This window comes from Jaculus jaculus, chromosome 8, assembly GCF_020740685.1.
Source record: "Jaculus jaculus isolate mJacJac1 chromosome 8, mJacJac1.mat.Y.cur, whole genome shotgun sequence".
Classification (NCBI taxonomy): Eukaryota; Metazoa; Chordata; class Mammalia; order Rodentia; family Dipodidae; genus Jaculus; species Jaculus jaculus.
Genome location: NC_059109.1, coordinates 114,666,116 through 114,683,444, shown reverse-complemented (window position 1 = coordinate 114,683,444; position 17,329 = coordinate 114,666,116). Strand labels below are relative to the sequence as shown.

Sequence of the window (17,329 nt, the reverse complement as noted above, 5' to 3'; positions counted from 1 at the left end):
TCAGCCTGGAGTAGAGTGAAACCTTACCTCAAAAAAAAAAAAAAAAAAAAATTCTGGGAATTCATATGTGAACATTTCTTTCCACTGTTGATCTCAGAAAGCTTAACCTTACTTATAATACGCCTTCCTTTTCAGAGGAGGAAATGGAAGATCTAATCTGAGAGTCTAATCTACTTTTCCAAGGTCGCACAGTGTGTGTGTCATTTCAAATCCTTTATGTTGCTCTCAAGCATTAGGATATTGATAGAATTCATGAACTTGTTTGGAGATATCTATTTTTATTCAGAAATAAATAATAATTTTTTTTTTTTCGAGGTAGGGTCTTACTCTAGCCCAGGCTGACCTAGAATTCACTATGGAGTCTCAGGGTGGCCTCGAACTCACAGCAATCCTCCTACCTCTGCCTCTGGAATGCTGAGATTAAAGGCGTGGGCCACCACGCCCGGCCTAAATAATAATCTTACAAAGACTTCTCTGCTCCCACTTTAACACAGTATTAGCCAAAAACAAGCCGCAAATTTAACACTTGGAGGAACAGGGCTTTTGGGAGAGTTCAGGAGCAAGGAGTCAAATTCTAGTGGAAGGGGACACCTTTGAACAAACAAAAGCGATCCTGATGCATTATCAGACTTAATTAAGGACAGAAAGCTATCCATTGCCACAGAAGCAAAGTTTTTTATTTTATTTTTTCCCTCTCCAGTCTTTTTGCTTTTCTCCACGAAATCGAAGGATTTCAAAGCTTGACAGCCGAGTGACCCCAAGCGTGAAGAAAATTCATCTTTATTTTATCCCTCTCTCATCCCCATAACTCCGTACGATCCCTTGTCTTCTTTCGTGTTTTTCCTTTCGTCTTTACCGTCGGTGGCTAATTTGGAAACGACTGTTTCATTTTACAAGCCAGCCTCATGGCGACCTTGACAGCCATCTGGGTGGGAGGGAGGGCGGGGGGGGTGGTCTGCGGCGAGGGTGAACCCTGATGGCTGCGTGGAGGACACACGAGCAAGGGACGACCGCAGCGCTCCAGTGAGCAAGGAATTCTCTGAAAGATTGACAGCTAGTGCACCAACAGTCTTTGCCTTACAGAGAGCGCAGCCTCGCGAGATTTGGACGCTTATCTGGAAGGGGGGGGTAAAAGGAGCCTCGGAATGGGGGATGGGCACGTCTGTGGCGCAATCATTGCACGAGATTGGGCCACGGTCTTAAGGGCCGTCCTTAGCTCTCGCGATATTTCCCTTTCTCTCCGTCTGGAACACGGGCGGTTTCTCGCGAGAGCCCGTGTTGAGTGCTCTGGGAGACCCCGGGTGTTTGTGTGTGTATGTGTTGGTGAATGTGAGTACGGGGAAGCAGCGGCCGCCATTTCAGGGAGCTTGCCGGCTCTGTCGCAGGGGTGGATCCCGAGCTGCCGAAACCGCAGCCCTGCTCTCCTGCACGGGCTCCTTTAATCCCATTGTTTCTTTTAGATTCGCCTGGGCCTTGACGCCCTAGGAGCCCGATATTTGGGTTGGGCGGTACCGCGGCCTGGGCCTAGGGGTTTATCAGTAGCAGCGGCAGCGGCACAAGCAGCAGCAGCCGCCGCCGCAGAAGCAGACTTCACCGAGCCGAGCACAGGCGCTCGAAAACCCGCACAGGTACGGGGGTGTCTCGGGGTCGCAAACTAGGAGAAAAGGGCCCTTCTGGTGGTTTTTTTTTTTTAATTTTTCTGAGTCAGGGGAGGAAGGACAATTGTGCATGTCCGTGTCCGCGCCCACCGTTTTCGGTGGGCGACAGTGGAGGTCGTGGTGGTGGTGGTGGTGGCGGCGGCGCGGACTCCCCGGGAGGCCTCGGACTGACGGCGGTCTGTCCCGTCGAGGCCCCGGCTGGTCGCGACCTCCCAACATGGCGCCTGCCGAACGCTGTCTTGGTACGCAACCCCTCCCTACCGAGGGAGTTTCCCTTTGCCCCTAAAATGGCAGCGCGGTTTTTTGTGCGGAAAGAGGAGCTCTGGCTCCTGGTTTCTGTAGCGAAGATTCGCCTGGCGCTTTTTTGCAAATTGAACTTGGAGTCGTTTGATGAAAGGCGTTTTCAAGCACGATAGAAGTGCGTTGCTAGTCATTAGTCATAACAGGACTTTTGAAGGATTTGTCTCCAGAATTTTGTGTAGGTCAAGGGAAAATAGCATTGGAAAAAAAAAATGTTTAGTCATAGGATTGTCTTGTTCTTTCCTAGGTGTTAAGAGAAAATGGCAGACGATATTGATATTGAAGCAATGCTTGAGGCCCCTTACAAGAAGGTGAGAAAAAAACATGACCGTGAGGTTTATATATTTCTTAATTTAGCATTATTCACGAAACTACTGCTGAAATGTAAACTAACCTCCCCGGAGCCCTCTTGATTACCTTATCAGAGATGCATTACATGTAACTTACAAAAGTAAATTTATGCTATTGATGTAATAATATTGTGCAGTAGTTTCACTTCAGCGTGATGAATAAATGCCCATCTATCTCTCTTTGTAGACTTGCCTAACGATATCTCACCTCTACTCCCATGAATTCACCTTTGATTCCAGTGTGAACTGTCAATCATAAGGTAGTAATTGAGTGACTTATCGCTGTACCGTGGTCCCCTAGGTAAAATGACTCAACTAAGAATTACCAGCTCCAGTTTGGTATAGCAAAAAAGGTGAATGTAGTGGTTTGGGAAAACAGCAGGGGTCCAAGAATAACAAAGCATAACCAGTCCATGGCAAGTAAATCTAATAAGTCTTTAAAGAAGAAATGGGTGAGATTTAAAAATTTATATACATATAAATATACATAAGGCTGGTGATAGTAAATATTAAAACAGGCAGGTGGCGATCTGCTTCTCAGTTAATCACTAAAATTCTTGGATCCCTGAACAGAAATTTTAAAAAAAGATAAAAAGAAAAAAAGGCAGTATCACAACTTAGAGTCACTTGATGACTGTTTTACTGTTCTCCATATTGTTTTGTCTTTTAATTAGGCCCTGCCATACTATTTCACACTAAAACAACAAAGGAATATTTTGGCTAGTAAAACCAACAGTATGACCCATTTCAGTATCACAGTAAAAGTAAACTCTTCAGTGTTTTCACCAGTTGGTGAAAATAGCAGAGTGCATGCATATCACTGGTGTCACAAACTGTAAGCTTTGTAATGTAGAGTTATACTCCTATAGCTGATGTATTCAAACTTTTAAATAAACATTGCGCTAAACCTTTTAAAAATAATGCATTTGTTTTGGAGTGTGTAGCACGACCATGTGATGACTTTGGATGAATTCTGATAGTCTTAACTAGTGTATGTAATTCCATAATGCTTAGACTCTTGAAGACCTACTTTCTGTTTTAATGTTTCTTGTCTTAGTTTAATGTGGATGTAATTCCATATAAACAGGTATGGAAGTAGGAAATGTTTAGGCTGGACTGGTGGATTATTAATTAACTTTCTTGGGTTCTTGGGAGTCAACATTACTAAAGCAGTGTGAATCCCTGTTTGCTTCAGGGCGAGATGTGTGACAGAGGTGGCATCAAGCTCTTACAGTCCCAACCCTCCAACGGAAATGGGCGAAGATCTCAGGAATGACATCGGTCACAGGAAATGGATAGTGGCTGGCTGCTAGCATGGCCACTTGGGGCTTAGGCAGAAATAGAGCCATGGTACTGACGAAAAGGGACCATAGCACATGGAATAAAAGAAAACGACTTCGTTCATGTTTCATAGAAATTATATTTAACCACTTCAACATTGTAAATCTGGATAACTTAATATCTAAACTATGTAAGAAAGTAAAGTATGCTAATGTGGAGAGATTTTTTTTGTTTCTTGATGACTTAATTATAAGCAACAAAGTGGTTAAACACCTACCGTCTAAATTTTTTTATAGCCTTCCATGTTAAACTAAATAAGTAATTAGTTTTAAAATTGTTTTGTATTTTCTTATTCCTATTCCCTTTACCCTTTGACAACTTGAAATGTTACCACTTCGTCCTCATGATGTTCTTCTATCAACCCTGCTTAGGATGAGAACAAGTTGAGCAGCGCTAACGGCCATGAAGAACGTAGCAAAAAGTAAGCTTGTAGAAGGAACCTGGGGTGGGGGTGGGGGTGGTGACTTTTGTGTGGTTGTGATCTTGTTATTTTCTTCTGGTTGAAAACATCAAAGTAAGGTTCTCATCTGAAGGTATTCTATGCCTCTAAAGAAAATGGTCCTATACCTTTTGGGGGACAAAATTTGAGGATTAATGCTATAGATTTTTTGGCATAAATTTCAGGGCATACTTCTAGGGAGCTTGTGAACATCTTGCCCTTTAAGGTTCATCATGGTAACCTGAGTTGCTGTATTAGTTTTTGTAATTTGATAACTTTGGCTTAATATCAATTAATGTTATGAATAGATCTTAAATTGTTTCAGCTTAGTCTGTGCTAGTGTGAAACCTTACCATGGGGAAAGGAAAAAAAGGAGAGGACTGGTGGCGCACGCCTTTAAACCCAGCACTTGGGAGGCAGAGGTAGGAGGAACACCATGAGTTTAAGGTCACCCTGAGACAACATAATGAGTTCCAAGTCAGCCTGAAAAAGTAAAACCCTCCTACCTCGAAAAACTAAAAAAGACAGAGAGGGAGGGAGGCAGGCAGGCCAGCTGGCCCACCATGTGCTAAAGGAATCAGAGCTTTGAGTTATTTCTGCTCCTTGCTCCTTAAATGCTCTTTTGTTAGCAATCAGTGTACTTACATATTAACAGGGCTTTTACTGTTTTAGCTTTTTAAACTCTAGTAGACATCAAGAATGGACTTTGTTTTTCGAGGTAGGGTCTCACTCTAGCCCAGGCTGACCTGGAATTCACTATGGAGTCTCAGGGTGGCCTTGAACTCATGGCAATCCTCCTTCCTCTGCCTCCTGAGTGCTAGGATTAAAGGTGTGTGCCACCACACCCAGCTCAAATGGACTTTTTTTAAATGCACTCTTTGAAAATTATAAGTATATATTTTTCATTTGGGTTGAGTAGACTAATAGGAAATTTGTGGTATAGATTAATACAAAATATATAAAAAGTATGCTAGCTGGGCATGGTGGAGGATGCCTTTAATCCCAGCACTTGGGAGGCAGAGGTACGAAGATTGCCATGAGTTCAAGACCACCCTGAAGTCAGCCTGATCTAGAGTGAGGCCATACCTCAAAAAAAAAAAGCTAAAACGAAAGTGTTAAACCCAGCATGGTGGCTCATTGCACCACTGAGGAGGCTGAGGTAGGAGGCTTACCTTGAGCTTGAGGCCAGGTTGGGGCTTGAGTTAGTTAGTTCCAGGCCAACCTGGGCTAGAGTGAGATTTTTACCTCAAAAAAAAAAAAGAAAAGAAAAAGGAAAAGTACGGTTAACAGTTTAAATTAGATAGAATTTACCAGCTTGGAGCTTATCAACTGTTGAAATTATTTCAGCTGTAAGGTTAGTGATTCTTAACATGTGGTCTATGTGCATTGGTACACTAGCCTATGGTAGTGATGTCATGCTTAATTGGTTTTTCATATTATGACCGGGTAACAATGAAAAATGATGTCAAGTTAGCCACTTACTTGGCACTTTTTTGGCTCTTTTCCACCTAAGAGCTTAAAGTGCTTCATAATAACTATCTCAGTCAGTCATCCTCACAACTTTGTTAGGTAGATTGATAAGATTGATATAATTTCATAAAATAGATGAGAAAAATTGTTGGACTTGGTTATTCAGTATTGGTAAGCCAAATTTTTATAGATTTTTAATAATGTAGTAATAATGGATTAAGGCTGATAGGTGGACTAGGGGTGGTGATCCAGCCTTGTAATTCCAGCATTCAAGAATCTGAGACAGGATAATCCTGCAAGACCAACCTATACTTCAGATCCTATTTTAAAAGTAATTAAAACTGGGCGTGGTGGCACTTTAATCCCAGAAAAGGTGGTGTGATCTGAGTTCAGGGCCACCCTGAGAGTACAGATGAATTCCAAGTCAGCCTGAGCTAGAGTGAGACCCTACCTCAAAAATCCAAAAAAAGTAATTAAAAAGAAGGAAAAAATAAACATAAATGTGTGGAAAATGCTCTTTCTGGTACAAACTTACATGGGAGTCATTTCGCACTAGTCACAAGTAGATATGGGGAACAGGTCTTGAATTTATTGGTTCTAAGATACCCAGTCATTACAGTTTGTCATTTGGCTTTAAACATTTAACATATAATAGTTATAAATGTTTCTTTTTCACATTTTATTACAAACAGAAAATCCAGGAAAAGTGGGTATCTGTAAATTTACAAAAAGCCTAAGTAGAAACTTAAAATTTCATCTTAAGTGCCAAGAGAATGAGGGCAAACATCTTAGCATTCTCTCTGATGTTACTCCTTGCCACTATTGTCACCTTCAGTTTATACTCCATTTTATTCTTTATGTGAAATCGTTATGTAAAAATAGGAAATGGCGTCAAACTCTACATAAGCTGTTGAGTGGAGAAAGGCTTCTGTTAGAATAAATAGAATGGACAATTTAACCATATAATGGTTTAAGAGAAAACTTTTTTTAAACATTCTTTGTAGTCCTTAAAATCTACAAAATACTTCTCTGTCAGACTTCTCTAAAAATTATTTATTGAGAGAAAGAGGAAGGGGGCAGATAAGAGAATGGGCCCCCAGCCACATCAAACTCCAGATGCATGTGACACCTTGCATATCTGGCTTTACACAGGATACTGGGGAATTGAACCAGGGTTCCTAGGTTTTATAGGCAAGTGCCTTAACCACTGAACTATCTCCAGCCCTCTGTCAGACATAATCCTCTGTCATATCTGACTAAATAGATGATTGCTTGTTTAATCAAGAATATTACCATCCATGTTTCTAAAGGAATTTTATTTTTAAAATTAATTGGAGCATTTTATAAATTTAGACATTGGTAAACTACAAGTCACATTGTCTTAAGGAAGGTGCCATGTTTATCCTGAAACTATACTGTTACAAGCCATTGAGTGTTGGAGAAAGTAGTTGGTGGTAGCAAGAAAGTACAGACTTCAGCAATGGAAATGTTTGAATGTATGCTTTCATTTAAAAATAAGTCATCATGATTTGTATACTTTGTTTTCCAAATAATACGTAGCAAAAGAAATCAAACTTAATACAAATATTATTTAGCTTGCTTTCTGAAGAGCTTTAACTTTAGAGTTTGGCAAGACTACCTTGCATTGTATTAGCACCTTTAGTAACTGGTTGCCCTTAAGGAAGTTTTGGTAGGGTAATTTTTACAAAGTCTTAAACCAGCATTCATTTTGTTACGCTCTTTAATTTTTTTTCAAAAAAAAACAATAAATATGACACAGTTAAAATATATTGGCTACTGTGGTGTGGATTATCAAATTTTGGAATAAATGACTTTTCTATTTTTTTTCTTATTTTCCAGAATACTTTGCATTTAAAATTTAGAACTTCTTACATGGAAGAGGTCAAATCCAGTTATAGCAAAACACCTTTACAGGAGAGGCCATATAACCAAAAAGTCTAAAGGCCCAGCCCAGTGGACCATTTACTTCAATGATGTTCAGTACAAAATTCCACTGCCACTAAAGACTTTGGAAAGTCCCATTTAAGTTGTAACAGGATTTGACTATTAGAATGGATTTTGATAACCATTTCTTTAGTTGTCTAATGTTTGTTGAAGCTGGAATTTGTTGTAGAGAAGTATACTAGTTTCTTGCACCCTTAATCTTTTGCATGGGCTTTTATCACGGAAGAATGTATTTTCCGAATATCTTAGTATTCTGTCTTTTTACCTGATTGGGGTTGCCTTCAGATGTAGGAGGGGACTTGTTTGCAAATAGCCTAGCAAGACTTTAAGAGGAAATAGGCATCCATCTTTGAGCAACAGCTTTCTTTGTTCTTTTTTTTGTTGTTGTTGTTTGTTTTGTTTTTATTTTTAGGGGATGGAATTCTTGCTTATCCCTTGATTTGAATTAATTATAAATACAACTTTTGGTGTTAGCCACCTCACAGAATTCTTTAGTTTGAAAGATAGTGTCAGATTTTTGAGACAACAAAGTTGGAGTGTTAACTGTTGCCATTCTGAGCATTGGCATTACTTTGACTTCTATATAAAATAATGAGTGTAGCCTAATTTTCTGTCATGTGCTACCTAGCATATATTTCTGACAGTCAGGTGGATTATCTTGAAATTTTAGACAAAGTTTCTGCCTCCTTGGAAAGCTCTACATCTCCTTGTGATTGGAGTGTGGGTTTCAAGATTCCAGAAGGTGGGTGTCTCATTTTTCTATTTTCAATGCACTCTAAGATAACCTGCTTACAGGTTCTCTGAGGCAGACTTCAATGGTTGTGCTAACATTGCTTTGATAAGGACAAAACAACTAATTAAATTTCCTAATGATGTAGAGTTGTTAAAATGTTCATGACTTAATCTACTATAAATGGACATTTTAATGGAATAAATATATTTGAAAATACCTTCCAATTTATAATGAAATATCTGAAGGCACCTCTAATGTAGGTGATGACAAAGGTACAGCTTGCAAGGTTTTAATAATGAAATGGAGGGTAAATAATATGAGGAATATAGAAATGAGTGAATGGCTTTTTTTTTTAACCTTTCAGGCTTTTTGAGATAACGATTTAAGAAGGAAAGTCAAGTTGATGTTTTTGATTGTGTACTCCACAGGCTTGTGTAAACTGGCTTAAAAATGATATTCCATTTTCACTATAACATTACATTGAAAGTATTTTAGTCATATTAAAGTCTGTAAATGTCAAAATGAACTTTTCCACATTAGTTCTCGGGAATCCTTTATCATTGCTTGTAATTTTGCTCATGAAAAACAAAATATGATTTCTTACATGGCCCTTTGAAGATACAAAATGGTCTTCAGTAAACTAAATTATTACAGTTAATGAAAAATTTTATATGAGCCATTACTAGTTATTAAATGAACATTATGTTGTAAGTTGGGTTTTATTACTATAGCTTATTACAGTAATGATTATTGGCCTGCAAACATGTTCGGCAGTTAAGCTTTCTTAAAACTTGGGGTTTTGATTATATCTGTTAGGAAGTCCTGTTTCTTAAAAGTTGTAGCTGACTTAGGAAATTACTGTAGTTCCTATTCATAAAACATGTATTGGTTACTTTAATGCTTATCCTCAGTTACATAAGACAGAGATTGTGTTGCTTACCATACCTAGGTATTGTTAGTTTTTCCTCAAGTATGATTATGTTACATTGTGTAATGGTTAAAATAACAACAACAACAAAAAAAAAACCTTAAGGACCATTAGAGGAAGTGAATTTTTCTGTAGTAGTGAAGCCAGCAGGATAATAGCACTTTTTTTCTTCTCAGGAGAAAAAAAAGCAAGAGCAGAAGTCGTAGTCATGAGCGAAAGAGAAGCAAAAGTAAGGAACGGAAGCGAAGTAGAGATAGAGAAAGAAAAAAGAGTAAAAGCCGCGAACGGAAACGAAGTAGAAGCAAAGAAAGGAGACGAAGTCGCTCACGAAGTCGAGATCGCAGATTCCGAGGCCGCTACAGAAGTCCCTAGTATGTAACTTGCAACTGTGATTTTTGTTGATTAAATGTCTTACTAGGTAGAGATAGCAGTGTGCCTGGAGGAATTTATTTTAGTGACCGGTTTAAAAGGTACTGAAATGGAAGGATGTTGACATTGAAAATTAGTAAAGAGAAAATACAGTGTACAGAAAAATACATTAAACTCTTATTTTACCAGATATGTCAGCTTATTTTCAGTTAGTCTAGCTAAATATTTTTGATTACGTGACAGTACAAATTATATCAAAGTACTTGAGTTTATAGGTATAAAAGCTATTAAAATAGTGTTTTTTTTTTGTTAATACTTGTATATATGATAGTGTAGGTGGTCATGCCAGAGCCTCTGGTCATGTAGGGCTGGTTTTACATGTATACTGGGGAATGGAATCCCAGCTGTCAGGCTTGCCATTGGCTGCTGAGCCATCTCTACAGACCTAGAATATTCTTGTTCGTTTTATTTATTTGAGAGTCACAGACAGAAAGGCAGATAGAGAATGGGCGTGGTAGGGCCTCCAGACACGTGCACCCCTCTTATGTATCTGGCTAATGTGGGTTCCGGACAATCGAGCCTTGATCCAGAGTCCTTAGGCTTCACAGGCAAGCACTTATCTGCTACTCCATCTCTAGTGCAGTCCTAGAATATTCTTTATATTAAATGCATATTTTATTTTTTTCGGTTTTTCAAGGTAGGGTCTTGCTCTAGACCACCTGACTTGGAATTTATATAGTCTCAGGGTGGCCTCAAACTCAAGGCAAATTCTCCTACCACTACTTCCCTTGTGTTGGGATTAAAGCTGTGCTCCACCATGCTTAGCACTTTCATTTTTGAAATAGATTGGATTGCATGATTGCATGTTTTGTAGGTTCTCCTTGTTGCTTCTTTGTAAGACAAGAGTATTGGGAGAGTGGAACCACAGTATTTTGTTAAATTAAATATTTCAGGTAGATACGGAGGGGGCAGAGAGAAAGAAAGAGTAGGTAGGTGTGCTAGGGCCTCTAGCCACCTCAAACTCTAGACTTCTGAGCTATCTTGTGCATCTGGCTAATGTGAATACTTAGCAATTCAATACAGGTCCATTGGCTTCCCAGGCAAACACCTTAACTGCTAAGCCATTTATCTCTCCAGCCCTTCTAAAATTTTATTTTAAATTGTTTCTTTGACAGAGGCAGATAGGCTGATAGGATGGGTATGCCAAGGCTTCTAGCCACTGCAAGCAAACTGCAGACACATTCATCCCCTTTTGCATCTACCTTTACGTTACATGGGGTATCAAACTTGGGTCCTCAGGCTTTGTAGGCAAGCACTTTAACTGTTGAACCATCTCCAGCCCAGGACCACAGTATTGTATACTATGAATGCTGTTAGAATTTTGTTTGGTTTTTGTACAGTTCATTAATGCTTACTGCTTTTTAAAAATGGGATTAAGTTAATTTAGTATACTAATTTTTTTTAAGGATAGATACTTTTTGCCTGTTTGCCGGGTTGAATCTATTTAAAAATAATTTCATTTTGTGTTCCATGGATAATGAATTAGAACAAAATCAATACAACTGTATACAAGAAGGTCCGGTTCATTTACTACCCTAAAAGAATGAGACTACATAGTGAATCCCAGGTCAGCCTGGGTCACAGTAAAACCCTACATCGAAAAAGCAAACAAAAGTACAGACCTTAGTATTACCCAAAAGAGGACCATAGTGCTGAGAAGTGATGGAGTACTGTTCAGCAATGAAACATCTCTCACACCCCTCCAAGGCTCAGGGTTAATTGCCTGAAGAGGTGGTGTAAGAATGTAAGAGCCAGAGGAAGGGTAGGATTTCCTTGACAATGCAATTGTCCAGACAGAAATTGCCCTCGATACCCACAACCTTGAATGCCTACAATATCTTCAGAAGACCATCATAATAGGATGAAAAGATGACATCAAAATAAAAGAGAATGTAGGCAGGGAGGGGATATGACTTGAGAGTGGAGTTGTGAAGGAGCAAGTGGGGGAGGGCAGGAGGGACAAAAAACAATGATAATAAGTATGGAAGTTGTCAATTAAAAAATTCAAAACCGAGCCGGGCGTGGTGGTGCACGCCTTTAATCCCAGCACTTGGGAGGCAGAGGTAGGAGGCTCACTGAGAGTTCGAGGCCACCCTGAGACTACATAGTTAATTCCAGGTCAGGCTGTACCAGACTGAGACCCTACCTCGGGAAGAAAAAAATTCAAAACTGGGCTGGGGATTTGGCTGAGCGGATAAACGCTTGCCTGTCATACCTAAGGACCCCGGTTCAAGGCTCAATTCCCCAGGACCCATGTTAGCTAGATGCACAAGGGGAGCACGCGTCTGGAGTTCCTTTGCAGTGGCAAGAGGCCCTGGCATGCCCATTTTCTACCTGCCTGCCTCTTTCTCTCTCTGTCCGTTGCTGTCAAATAAATAAATGAAAAACAAAATTTAAAAAAACAATTCAAAACTGAGCTGGAGAGATTGCTTAGCAGCTAAGGCACATGTCTGAGAAGCCTAAGAACCCAGGTTAGATTATCCAGGTCCCATGTAAGCCAGTAGCGACACATGCATCTGGAGTTCATTTGTAGTGGCTAGAGGCCCTGGTGTGCCCATCTCCCTCTCTCCCTCCCTCTGTCTCAAATAAATAAATATAAAAAATAGTTTCAAAAGTATAAAACCCAGTTGTATGTCAGGCATGGTGGTGCATGTCTTTAGTCCCAGATAAAGACAGGAGGATTGTTAGGAGTTAGAGGCTGGCCTGGGAATGCAGAGTGAGTTCTAGGTCAGACTGAGGGAGAGTCTACCTCTGAAAGAAAAATGACTTGTATTATAAAGGAGTTATTTGAAAATCCTTAATATTTTTTGCAGTACTGGGGCTTGACTTAAGGCCTCATACATGCTAGGTAAGTATTCTGCCATATTTGTGGGGATCATTAAAATCAAAAAAAGATTAGGACCTGGCTTGATGACACATACCTTTAATGTCAGAATGCCAGTACTCTGGAGGCAGAGGTAGGAGGATCACCATGAGTTTGAGGCCAGCCTGAGACTACATAGTCTGGGCTAGAGTGAGACCCAAAATCTTTATTTTTTTATATTCTTTTTTTGGGGGGGTAGGGTTAGGTTAGGGTCCTAAGGGGGTTAGGTTTAGAGTTCGTACATTGTTGTTAAAAGATAAATAATATATTTTAAATTTTGTTTATTCATTTGAGAAATAGATGGAATGGGTGCAGCCCTCTGGAGGGATGCACCATGTTGTGCATCAGTAAATAGGGCTTGTGGCACACATTTGCAATCTCAACATTGCCAAGGTGGAGGCAGGATTAGAAATTAGACAGCCTGAGTAAACTATGACACTGCAAAAAAAATGTACATAGTACATGCTTATATAATAATGTTACAGCTGGTATGAGAAAGTTACTTGTGTTATAGTGGTTTTTTTTTTTTTTTTGGAAGGTGGGTGTCACTGTAGGCCAACTGACCTGAAATTCATTATTGTACTTTGGTTTACTTCAAATTTACAGCAGTGCTACTACTTTGTCCCCCAAGTGTTGGGATTAAAGTAGTTTGTTATCACAACTGGCTTTTTATTTGGGGGTGGTGGTGGGGCTTGAGATTGAGTGTTGCTGTAGCCTAGAGTGGCCTGGAATTCCCGGCAATCCCTCTGTGTCCCAAGTACTGGGATTACAGGCATGTGCCGTGTGGGTTTTGTTTTTAACGACTTAGTGTATTTATAAACAACTTGAAAACTACAGACTGACAATCTGTGTGATTGAGATTCCTTTCTTTTTTCCATTAAAAAATTTTTTTTATTAGTTTCTATTCAGCAAATACAGGCAGTATGGTACCATTATTAGGCTCATCCATGACCTACCCCTCCCCATTGGCCCCTTTCTGAATTAAATTTTTTTGGCTCATTTTTATTTATTTATTTGAGAGCGACAGAGAGAGGGAAAGGGGGGGTTCAGATAGAATGGGTGTGCCAGGGCCTCCAGCCACTGCAAAGGAACTCCAGACTCGTGCGCCCCTTTGAGCATCTGGCAAATGTGGGTTTGGGGAAATCAAGCCTCGAACTGGAGTCCTTAGGCTTCACAGGCAAGCGTTTAACCGCTAAGCCATTTTTCCAGCCCTATTTATTTTTTTTAGGTAGATTGTTACTCTGCCCCAGACAGAACTAGAATTCACTATGTGGTCTTCGGGTGGTCTGGAAATCACAGCAAGCCTCCGGCCTCCAGGTGCTGGGATTAAAGGCATACACCACCACCCTAGCCCTGAATTTAAGATTTTGAGGCTGGAACTTTCATTTTGGCACCTTTTACTGGTCCAGGTGGATAAAAGGGCAGCAGTCTGTCTGTTTCCTCTTCATTTGGTTTTTCAAAGTAGGCTTTCACTCTAGCCCAGGCTGACCTGGAACTGACTATATAGTTTTAGTGTGGCCTTGAGCTCATGGCGAGCCTCCCAAGTGCTAGGATTAAAGGCATGCCCCACCACACCTGGCTTCTCTTAGGGTAAAGAAGCAGCCTAAACAATGTTTAACTTTTGGTGGGGAGTGCATGAATGCAATCTTAGCAAGACCCTAAACTTGTAACTAGTGTAACTTTGTTTTTCCTTTTTAGCTCCGGACCAAAATTTAACAGTGCCATCCGAGGAAAGATTGGGTTGCCTCATAGCATCAAACTAAGGTTTTTAAACATACTTCTGAATTGATTAAATTGTTTTTAAGGCATTAATGTGATGTACTTACCTGAATAATATCTGAAACCTTTAACTTTGCAGCAGACGACGTTCCCGAAGCAAAAGTCCATTCAGAAAAGACAAGAGCCCTGTGAGGTAACTGTTAAAATTTTTTTTGCCTTTAAATAGGTAGTTTTTATAAAATTCTGAAATAAAGACCTTTCTATTGTATGCACTGGTAAATTTAATGACAGTAATTTGGACTAGAATAAATCTTGGTTGGGGACATGAATTTTCTATAGCTCTGGTTTTAATTTTTTACATCGTTCTTTTTGCAAAATGCAGTAATAGTATAGTCTATGAGATCTTACATCTATGTATGTAGTGATGTTCCCCCCCCCCCCCCCCCCCCCGAGGCAGGTCCTAACTATAGCTTAGGCTAACTTGGAATTCACTATGTAGTCTCAGGATAGTCTCCAACTCAGTGATCCTCTTACCTCTGCCTTCCAAGTGCTGAGATTAAAGGCATGTGCCACCATGCTGGCGTATGTTTTTTTATCTGCATATAGGTGATTTTGCAGACATTATTCATATCCTGGTGTAATTGATAAATGAGAGAGAATGTGCTTGCCAGTTCATCCAGCTATTGCAAACAAACTCCAACTCATGCTTCATTTTGTGCATCTGGCTTATGTGGGTCCTGGAGACTGGAACCTGGATCCTTTGGCTTTGTAGGCAAGTGGCTTAACTGCTAAGCCACCTCTACTGCCCTAATGATGAGTTACTTATAAACATGGAGTTTTTCATGTTATTTAGTGCCCTTATACTATAGAATCTATGATTTGAGAAGAACCTTAGTGATATTGGAGACATTTTTTTGGAGGGGGTCCTTGGTGCTTGCCTGCAAAGCCTAAGGACACAGGCTAATTCCACAGCACCTATATAAGCTAGATATGCAAGGTGGCTCATGTGTAGAGTTCATTCATAAATGGTGGAGGCCTTGGCATACCCATTTTCTGTCTGCTTTTCCTCTTTCTATGTTTTAACTAAATAAAAGTAATCTATATTAGAGAAAAAGAAAATCCCTAGCTGTGCATGGGTGTCACATGCCTTTAATCCCAGCACTTGGGATGCAGAGGTAGGAGAATCACCATGAGTTTGTGGCCACCCTGAGACTACATAGTGAATTCCAGGTCAGTCTGGACTAGAGTGAAACCTTACCTTGAAAAAAATCAAAACAAAACCTGGTTGGTTCTTTTTCTGTTAATCTTGTTTAGATTATTTCCATACTATATTTAAAATGATATCCTGAGCTGTAGCTGTTGTCTACTGATAGAACACTTGCCTAGCAGATAAACCCAGGGTTCAATACTTGTGCCATGAGGCTGAACATTTTTTTGAAATGGTAATTATTTGGCTTTTCTATATAGGATTTTCTGACTACCTAAAGCTAGTTGCACAGACTTGCACATGTATCTTTTGCAGGTAGATAAAAAGTTTTTTAAATGACAGCTTCTATAAGTATAAACAATGGTAATACTCTCCCTTCTCCCACTTTCTCTTCACAAATGCATTCTCCATCATATCCTCCCCCCATTTAGTTTCTCTTCCTTTTTTTTTCATTTTTTTTTACTTATTTGAGACAGACAGTGATCATGCCAGGCCCTCTAGCCCCTGCAAATGAACTACAGATGCATGGGCCACCTTGTCCATCTGGCTTACATGGTACCTGGATAATTGAATCTTGGTCTTCAGGCTTCATAGGCATACGTTAACCACTAAGCCATCTCTCAGCCTTCTCTTCCATTTTGATGTCATCATCTTTTCTTGTTACAAGGGACTTGGTGTAGGTAGTACCAGGCATTGTGAGGCCATGGATATCCAGGCCATTTTGTGTCGGTAAGATTGCATTATAAGCAGTCCTACTCTTCCTTTGGTTCTTAACATTCTACCACTCCACCCCTTTTGATTGTTCAAGGTAAGCTTTAACTCTAGCCCAGATTGACTTGGAAATGACTGTATAGCCTCAGGCCAGCCTTGAACTCCCAGTAGTCGTCCTACCTCTGCCTCCCCCAAGTGCTGGGGATAAAGAAGTGCACCATCATGCCCAGCTATTTCACATACTTTCCACTACCTCTTCTGCATGTTTTTTTAAAGTTCTTCCATTTTCTTTCTCGTACTCTCTCTCTGACAAATAATAATAAAAATTGAAAGGTCTGGAGAAATAGTTTTAGCAGGTAAGGCACTTGTCTGCAAAACAAGAGATCCAGGCTTGATTCCCTTGAGCCCTTGTAATGCCAGGTGCACAACATGGCACGTGCATCTAAAGTTCCTTTGCAGTGGCTAGAGGCACTGGTGTGATCATTCTTTGTTTCTGCTTCTTTCTCTTGCTCAGTTGATAATAAAAAAACTGATTCCTACCTTGGAATGGTGGCATATGCCTTTAATCCCAGCACTCTGGAACAGAGTTAGGAGGATAATGGTCATTGCTCATTGATTAGGATTTGCCTAGCACATATGAAGCCTTTGGTGAAATAACCAGTATCACAGAAGAAAAAAATAAGTTAATTTTAAAAGAATTTTACTGTGCTAGTCATCGTGGCTCATGCCCATGTTGGGGGGTGGGAGGGCAGAGGTAGAAGCCCAGCCTGGGTTAGGATGAGACAACAACAAAACAAAAATTAAAAGGGATAAATGAGATTATTAAGGGTGCTGGAAAGTAGCCTTGAAAGCCTACTGCTCAGAATTAATTTACCATTCACTCAACAATAATCCAGTTGGGCATCACACATCCTTATAACACAAATGCAAGTATAATAAAAGAGTAAAGTTTATTTATTCTGTGTTTTTCCTTCTGTTAGAGAACCTATTGATAATCTGACTCCTGAAGAAAGAGATGCAAGGACAGTTTTCTGTATGCAGCTGGCCGCAAGAATTCGACCAAGGGATTTGGAAGAATTTTTCTCTACTGTAGGAAAGGTAACAGCCTATTCATTTATTGAGTTGAGGTATATAGAAATCTTTGTTAAGAATTGTCAGAATTTGCTGGAGAGGTGGCTTAGCTGTTAAGGCACTTGAATGGAAAGCCCAAGATCTC

The 17,329-nt window shown here is 39.9% G+C and overlaps 1 protein-coding gene across 2 annotated transcripts in view; it reads left to right on the top strand.

The window, feature by feature from the left end:
* Positions 1–1,308: 1,308 nt before the first annotated feature.
* Positions 1,309–17,329, top strand: part of Rbm39 (RNA binding motif protein 39) — a 38,815-nt gene continuing 22,794 nt past the window's right edge. For both annotated transcript variants that reach the window (XM_045155826.1, XM_045155825.1), the window contains exons 1-7: positions 1,309–1,628; positions 2,206–2,269; positions 4,021–4,070; positions 9,361–9,555; positions 14,175–14,240; positions 14,335–14,388; positions 17,094–17,211. In XM_045155826.1, the coding sequence (XP_045011761.1) occupies positions 2,219–2,269; positions 4,021–4,070; positions 9,361–9,555; positions 14,175–14,240; positions 14,335–14,388; positions 17,094–17,211 (534 nt within the window). In that variant the 5' untranslated portion in view covers positions 1,309–1,628; positions 2,206–2,218. The remainder of the gene's footprint in view (positions 1,629–2,205; positions 2,270–4,020; positions 4,071–9,360; positions 9,556–14,174; positions 14,241–14,334; positions 14,389–17,093; positions 17,212–17,329) is intronic.